Source organism: Pteropus vampyrus, unplaced genomic scaffold, assembly GCF_000151845.1.
Source record: "Pteropus vampyrus isolate Shadow unplaced genomic scaffold, Pvam_2.0 Scaffold187, whole genome shotgun sequence".
NCBI classification, from domain to species: Eukaryota; Metazoa; Chordata; class Mammalia; order Chiroptera; family Pteropodidae; genus Pteropus; species Pteropus vampyrus.
The window spans coordinates 779,640-787,220 of NW_011888968.1; the positions used below are offsets into that span (position 1 = coordinate 779,640).

At 68.9% G+C, this 7,581-nt stretch overlaps 1 protein-coding gene across 1 annotated transcript in view; it reads left to right on the forward strand.

Annotated features, from left to right (window-relative positions):
• Window positions 1-7,581, forward strand: part of TRPM5 (transient receptor potential cation channel subfamily M member 5) — a 17,224-nt gene that overhangs the window by 2,232 nt on the left and 7,411 nt on the right. Inside the window, exons 2-13 of the mRNA XM_023537363.1 lie at window positions 515-695; window positions 1,199-1,365; window positions 2,057-2,240; window positions 3,263-3,327; window positions 3,492-3,683; window positions 3,903-4,005; window positions 5,007-5,125; window positions 5,451-5,948; window positions 6,061-6,184; window positions 6,504-6,649; window positions 7,037-7,149; window positions 7,304-7,396. Coding sequence (XP_023393131.1) covers window positions 515-695; window positions 1,199-1,365; window positions 2,057-2,240; window positions 3,263-3,327; window positions 3,492-3,683; window positions 3,903-4,005; window positions 5,007-5,125; window positions 5,451-5,948; window positions 6,061-6,184; window positions 6,504-6,649; window positions 7,037-7,149; window positions 7,304-7,396 — 1,985 coding nt within the window. The remainder of the gene's footprint in view (window positions 1-514; window positions 696-1,198; window positions 1,366-2,056; window positions 2,241-3,262; window positions 3,328-3,491; window positions 3,684-3,902; window positions 4,006-5,006; window positions 5,126-5,450; window positions 5,949-6,060; window positions 6,185-6,503; window positions 6,650-7,036; window positions 7,150-7,303; window positions 7,397-7,581) is intronic.

Here is a 7,581-nt window from a genome sequence, read left to right on the forward strand (position 1 = left end):
GCTGGAGACGGGCAGGCGCCGGGCCTGTGCCGGGGTGAGATCGACTTCGGAGGGTCTGGGAAGAAGCGAGGCAGGGTGAGGGCCGCCCCGGCTGCCCCGCCAGGACTCCGCCTGGCCCTCACGCCCTGGTGACCGAGTGCCACGTGCTTGCTGGAAGCCTGGGCCCCGCTCCTCCCCTGCTCGCCCACCCCGGGGGCCTCGTTCGGAGCCCCGTGCGGGCAGAATTGCAGAGCTGGTGGTGCCCTCCAGCCCCAGCCTCCTCCCCACCCCACGTGTCCGGGCCCCTCCTCCGTCCAGCTCTCACCGCTGGCCTAGGAGGAAGCGAGGTCCAGACTGGGCCTGGGACCGCCCAGGCTACACGCCTGCTGTTGCCCTGCCCCCACAGGGACCGCTGGCCTCTCTCCTTCTGTGCCCCTGACCCCCCCACTGCCAGCGTCCACTCCTGCCCTGTGCCCCTGGCCGTGCCCAGTAGCCCCGCCCCGATCCTGAGGCTGCTGGCCTCTGCCTCCTGCAGTTCGTGAAGGTGCCGAGTGGCGTGGACCCCTCCGTGCTCTTTGATCTGCTGCTGGCCGAGTGGCACCTGCCGGCCCCCAACCTCGTGGTGTCCCTGGTGGGCGTGGAGCGGCCTTTCCCCATGAGGTCCTGGCTGCGGGACGTCCTGCGCAAGGGGCTGGTGAAGGCAGCTCAGAGCACAGGTCAGGCCCCAGCACGGTCCAGGGCCTCAGAGCGCAGAGCCCGGCCCACTGAGCCCCCGGCCAACCTCCAGCCGATCCCCCGGCACGACCCGCAGTGGGAGCAGCTCCTGGGGATGTGGCCAAGCAGCCGAGGGCCCCCCAGGTCCAGAGTCTCCCCCAGGAGAGTTCTGGCCATTCTGTGGGCCGAGGCCTGGCCTGTCCACTCGCAGGGCCCAGCGGCCTCAGCGAGATGCTCCGGGGGGGCGGCGACTGTCCCTCCGCCCCTCCACCTCCCTCGGGGACACACTGTAGCCGGCCAGTCATTGGGTCAGCATGAGGGCTCGGGCCTTGTCAGTGTGGAAATGGTCGTGGCACAGAGAGGCCTTCGTACCAGGCGGGCCGGGGCTGTGCAGTCTGGAGACACCCCCCGATCTGGGGCCCGCGGGCGGGGGGCGGGGAGTGCTGTGGCTGGGGGGCGGCCGGCGGGGCCTGGTGCACCGGGCACAGAGAGCCCATGCCTGCAGGCGCCTGGATCCTGACCAGCGCGCTCCGCGTGGGCCTCGCCCGGTACGTCGGGCAGACGGTGCGTGACCACTCGCTGGCCAGCACGTCCACCAAGGCCCGCGTGGTGGCCATCGGCATCGCCTCGCTGGGCCGTGTGCTGCACCGTCAGCTTCTGGACAATGCCCAGGTGAGTGTCCGGCTTGGAGCACCGTGGCCACAGGGCAAGGTGGGCCCAGAAGGCAGGCAGGGGCCAGAACCCCACGTATCGCCCACCCCAGGGCGGGAGGGAGGCATTCTGCCAAGGCCAGCCGCTCAGTCCTGAGCGCTGACCACACCTCGCCACCTGCTGACCGTGCGTTTTTGGGGGAACATCTCCCGAGAACTTCTCCGTGCCAAGCCGGCCACGGACAGACCAGACGCTGCCCTCGGGGCTCAGGGCTGGGGAGCGTGAGACAGGTGGTCCTGGAGGTGGGGGGCGGGGCGGAGAGGAGGGGAAGGGAAAGAGGGGGCGAGGCTGAGGACGGAGGGAGGGGGAGGGAGGAGGGGGGCAGGATAGGGTGTGAGGGTGAAGGGCGTGGGGTGGTGCTGCCAGGCTCCCAGCCAGCACAGACCTGGGAGAGGGGGCCTGGGCCCCAAGAGCTCAGCCCCGGGCTCAGCCCCTTGCCCGAAGTGCTGTCCTGGCCACTGTCGCACCAGCAGGGGTGACCCTGGGGCCTACGGCCGGCCGGGCCAGAGGACGCCCTGCAGCCCCTGCCGCACAGAGCTCCCCACGGCCCTGGGCTCTTCCTGGGGAATCCTCCCCAGCAGCCGAGCCCCACCTCTGTGCGGCGGTGGGAACAGGCCTGGGCACCAGCCTCAAGGTGTGCTTGGGGGCCCAGGAGCACAGCCCCGTCCACTACCCCACGGACGACGGCGCCGGCCAGGGCCCCCTCTGCTCACTGGACAACAACCACTCTCACTTCATCCTGGTGGAGCCGGGGCCCCCCAGGAAGGGGGACGGGCAGATGGAGCTGTGGCTGAGGCTGGAGAAGCACATCTCAGAGCAGCGGACTGGCTATGGGGGTGAGGGGGAGCCTGGCGGCGGGGCGGGAAGGACCACCACGTGGGCGGAGAGGGCGGTCCAGGCGGAAGGCGCCCCACACGCCCGAGCCGCAGACCCGGGGCCTGCGGGCGCCTGGAGGGGGAGCTGCTGGCCAGGACGGTGGGGGCGCTGGGGGCGCTGCGGACGGAGCGGCCATGCCAGGAGTCACTGCCGCTCTGTGTCCTCCAGGCCGCCCCTGGCCAGAGGCTCTGGCTGTGGGCGCAGGGATTGGGGAAGAAAATGAAGTCTGCACGTTCCAGAGGCACGCGGCCACCAGGGGGCAGTGCTGTCCGCGGAACGGGCGCCACTCTGCCCGGTGCCCTAGGGCATAACTGACTTGTGAACGGGATGCAGAGAGGCTCACGATGCTGACGGACAGCGAGCACTCTTTGAAAACCGACACGCAGCCACACTCCTGGTTAAACCTTCACACCGGACGACGTCCTGCCCGGGGCTGCCAAAGCCTGGCTGACCCACGCACCCTGCCACGTCCTCGTGGGCAGCCGGGGGGCGCCTTTGGGAGCTAGCGGGGTCCCTGCCACCCGGCAGGCCTGGCAGACCCAGGCGCGTCCCGGCGAGCTAGGCATAGGGAGGTCTGGTGTCTGGTTCACGTTTGGGGAGAAGCCCCCTGAGACCCCCGCATGTCACCCGTCAGCACGGTCAGCACGGCTTCTGTGTGACGGGGACACGGGGACAGCCACTGGGCACTTGGAAGGCAGCTGGCACGGCCAAGACCGGATGCACTGTGCTTACACGACTTTATGTTTAAACGGCCACGAAGCGGCCACATTGGACAGTGGGGGCATTGACCCCGGGGGACGGGGCCGTGATACGCAGCCCCTGGTTGGCAGCCTGGAGCCCACATTTCTCTAGAAAAAGCCTCTTGGTCAGAAAACATGGTAGATGGATAGTCTGAGTCCTGAGTCTCACCCCAGGGAGAGGGCCCTGGGCTCCCTGCTCACCCCAGGCACCTGGGAGGACCTCACCGGGCCTCTGTCCACAGGCACCGGCAGCATCGAGATCCCCGTCCTCTGTCTGCTGGTCAACGGTGACCCCAGCACCCTGGAGGTAGGCAGGGCGGGAGGGGCGCCTGGCTGTGCCTGGCAGCCAGCTGGGGCCTCCTGCAGGCCCCTCCCCACCTGGCACGCGGAGGGGGAAGGGCCAGGGGCACCGGGGACCCAGGATACACCGGGAGCTGATGTGGGGTCCACTCTCCCTCCCTGTGGCCTCAGAGGATTTCCCGGGCCGTGGAGCACGCCGCCCCCTGGCTGGTGCTGGCGGGCTCAGGCGGCGTCGCCGACGTGCTGGCTGCCTTGGTGGACCAGCCCCACCTCTTGGTGCCCCAGCTGGCTGAGAAGCAGTTTAAAGAGAAGTTCCCCGGCAAGCATTTCTCCCGGGAGGACATCCTGCACTGGACAGAACTGGTAGGAGCACCTCAGACACCAAGACCAGTCAGGAGGGCAACCCTCGTCCCCCATTCCCAGGCGAGGCTGGCCCTGGCGGAGGTCTCTGCGCTCCCTTCCCACCGATGGCCCCAGGCCTCTTGCTGCAAAGCCCCGTGCTCGTTCCTGCCCTGGGCCGGCCCACGGGGCCACCCTCCGTGTCCCGCCCACGGGGCCAGCCTCCGTGTCCTGCTGTCCCAGTTGCAGAACATCGCCTGCCACTCGCACCTGCTCACGGTGTACGACTTCGAGCAGGAGGGCTCCGAGGAGCTGGACACCGTCATCCTCAAGGCGCTGGTGAAAGGTGAGGGCCTGGCGGTGCCTGAGGCATGCTGGGAGAGGGTGCTGGGCACAGGCGGGCGGCCGACTGCCACCCCCTCCACGGCCTGGGGCCCTGCTCCTGGCGACAGGCTGCTGCCCACACCCTGCCTGGCCATGGGTCTCGGCATCCAGCGTCCCGCACCCAGGCAGGGCCGCCACCCAGGTGGGTGTCAGCGGCAGGGACACGTGGTGGGACGGCAGCCCTCCGCCGTGTGTGTGTGCGCGCGTGTGTGTGTGTGTGTGTGTGTGTGTGAGACGCCGTGCTCACCTGGGCAACACACATCACAGCGAGAGTGATGCGGACCACAGTGTCTGCACGAGGTCGACACGCACATCTGTGAGGTCTGTATTTGGCAAGTTTCATGTTAGATATATTTTAACACAATTTTAAAAGCTAGTTAGTCTTCAGGTCAGTGGCTTTTAGTATATTCACGAGGTCTTGCATCCATCGCTACTAATTCCTCCTACGTTTCTGTCACCCCAGACCCTGGCAGCCACCAGTCTGCCTACTTTCTGTCCCTACGGATTTGCTTATTTAGGGCGTTCCCAATAAGTGGGGTCATACAACTCGTGGCCGTTCCCTCGCACGACGTTCTGAAGGGTCAGCCACGTGGCGGGGTGTCCGTGCTTCGCTCCCGTTTAAGGCTGAGTAACAGTCCCCGGGGGAAAGGCCACATTTCATCTCTCCGTCAGTGGACATGGGTTGTCTCCCCTTCTCGGCTTAGTGGGCTTTTTGTTGGAGACGCGCACGTGCCATGGGGCCGGGCGCAGGCCCAGGGAGGGAGGGGCCGCTCGCTGTCCCCGGCCTGTTGGCATTTCCGCCGGGGCCACCGGCACCGGCTCCCAGGGGACTTGCAACATCCTGTGCCCCTCACCGTTACTCAGAGGGCGTGAACCGGGGCACAGTTCCAGTAGCCACACCTAGAGGAGCCTCCGGAGGGACGCTGGCCTCGCCCTCATCCCGTCTGCCTGCTCTGCCTGCAGCCTGCAAGAGCCACAGCCAGGAGGCACAGGACTACCTGGACGAGCTCAAGCTGGCCGTGGCCTGGGACCGTGTGGACATCGCCAAGAGCGAGATCTTCAACGGGGACGTGGAGTGGAAGGTGCCCTGCCCGCCCTGGAGCCCCGTTTCCGGCCAACGGAGGGGGCAGGCGGTCTCCCGAGGGCCACAGGCGGGTCCATCCTCTCCCAGGGCAGGCAAGGCACACCCCAGATGGCCACATCGCTTACCACCTCCCACGCAGGACGGGCCGAGCTATCACTGGTTGTGGGCCCGCGCCAAAGCCTCAGGGACTGTGACACGCTCGGTGGCCCTGAGCGCTGCCCACCGTGCCTGCCCCACCCAGAGGGCCGGGCTGGGTGACCGAGCTGGGGTCGGTGCCGGGGGCCCCCCTCACGCCCCCCTGTCCTGTCCCCGCGGCCGCCCAGTCCTGCGACCTGGAGGAGGCGATGATGGACGCGCTGGTGAGCAACAAGCCCGAGTTCGTGCGCCTGTTCGTGGACCACGGCGCCAGCGTGGCCGACTTCCTGACCTACGGGCGGCTGCAGCAGCTGTACCGGGCCGTGCCCCCCAAGAGCCTGCTCTTTGACCTGCTGCAGCGCAAGCACGAGGAGGGCCGGCCGGCGCCGCAGGCCCGGGGGCCGCCCGCCTTCTCCCTGCACGATGTGTCCCGCGTGCTCAAGGACTTCCTGCACGACGCCTGCCGGGGCTTCTACCAGGCGGTACGCGGGGCGGCGGGGGGCTGGGGCGGGGCTGCGCCGGAGGCTGACACCCCTGTCCTGCAGGAGAGGGGGCCGGCCAGAAGGCCCGCTGGCCAGAAGTGGCTGCTGGACCTGAGCCAGAAGAGTGAGAACCCGTGGAGGGACCTGTTCCTGTGGGCCGTGCTACAGAGCCGCCACGAGATGGCCACCTACTTCTGGGCCATGGTGAGCAGGGGCCTCGGCAGCTACACTCGCCCAGCCGGGCGGGCTCCCTGGAGGCGGTCCTGGGGATAGGGCGCTGGGGACGACGGGCCGGCCTCCTCGGACTGTCTCCTAGGGCCAGGAGGGTGTGGCAGCTGCTCTGGCCGCTTGCAAGATCCTCAGAGAGGTGTCGCACCTGGACGTGGAGGCCGAGGCGGGCCACAGCACGTGCCAGGCCACATACGAGCAGCTGGCCCTGGGTAAGCCGGGGCCTGGCGTCAGACCGACCCCACGGCAGGGGCCCAGGGTGACCTCGGTGGCCCTCTGGGCCTGTGGGCTCCTCCCAGGAGGGACTGGTGGCCAGGCAGTGGTGACCACGCAGCCCCACGCCTTTGCAAGTGCGGGGCTCTGTGGCGGGGACGGGAGATGCTCAGGGTGACCGAGGCTCCCACGGTCCTGACCAGAGACGGAAGGGCCTGGTGAGGAAGGTCGGCATCTACGTGTCACAGGCCTGGCCGGCCGGGGCGGCCCCCGGGGGCGGGGCGGGCGCCCGGTGCCAGCGGCTGGTCCCTCGGGCAGGCCTCTTCTCCGAGTGCTACAGCAACAGCGAGGACCGCGCCTTCGCCCTGCTGGTGCGCCGCACCCGCGGCTGGAGCAGGACCACCTGCCTGCACCTGGCCACCGAGGCCGACACCAAGGCCTTCTTTGCCCACGACGGGGTACAGGTGAGCGGCCAGCCTCGCGGAGGGCTGCCGGGGTGAGGCGGGCAGGCAGACAGTAGGTGCCCTGGCCGACCTTCCCCAGACAGCAACTACCGTCCCCCCGCGCCCCATGACCCAGCCGTGTAGAGTGGGGGACACAGGAAGGGGGTGTTCCATTCCTAGAAGGCACCCGCCCACTCCCTCCGTGGGCCCCATGACCTTCCCACCTCGGGTCTCAGACCCCGAGCCTGGCCTCCTTGCACTGAAGGCTCTTGCCCCCCAGGATGGGGCCCCAGGAGGCAGGGCTGAGGGGACGAGGTTCCGGCTGGGCCCCGAAGTGCCCACCCGGCCCAGGGTGCAGTGTGGGCAGCGGTGTGGGGCGGGAGGCCAGCACCGCTGCCTTCGTTCCAGGCCTTCCTGACCAGGCTCTGGTGGGGGGACATGGCCTCGGGCACGTCCATCCTGCGGCTGCTGGCTGCCTTCCTCTGTCCTGCGCTCCTCTACACCAACCTCATCACCTTCAGGTCGGTCGGGGGCGGCTGGTGCAGCACCGGCGTGGGCTCCACCTGCATCCCTCCCTGCTGCACCCTGCACTTCCTCGATGGTTGGGTGCCGGGGGCCAAGTGGGCACCACCGGCTGTCCCACCCATGGGCCTTCAGGGTCCTCTGTGCTTGCAGTGAGGAGGTCCCACTGAGGACAGGCCTGGAGGACCTACAGGAGCTAGACAGCCTGGACACGGAGAAGAGCCTGCTCTGCAGCCCGGGCAGTGGGTAAGGGCCAGCAGGAGGGTGGGCGGGGCGGCAGCTGGGAGGCTGGACTCCCTCCTGTGGGACACCTGGCCACTGCCTCACCGCTGGCCATGGCCTCCTCTGTGATGCAGGGTGGAGGAGCCGGCTGAGGCCCCGAGGACTCAGGGCAGCCGAGGCCCACGTGTGGCCTTCCTGCTCACGCGCTG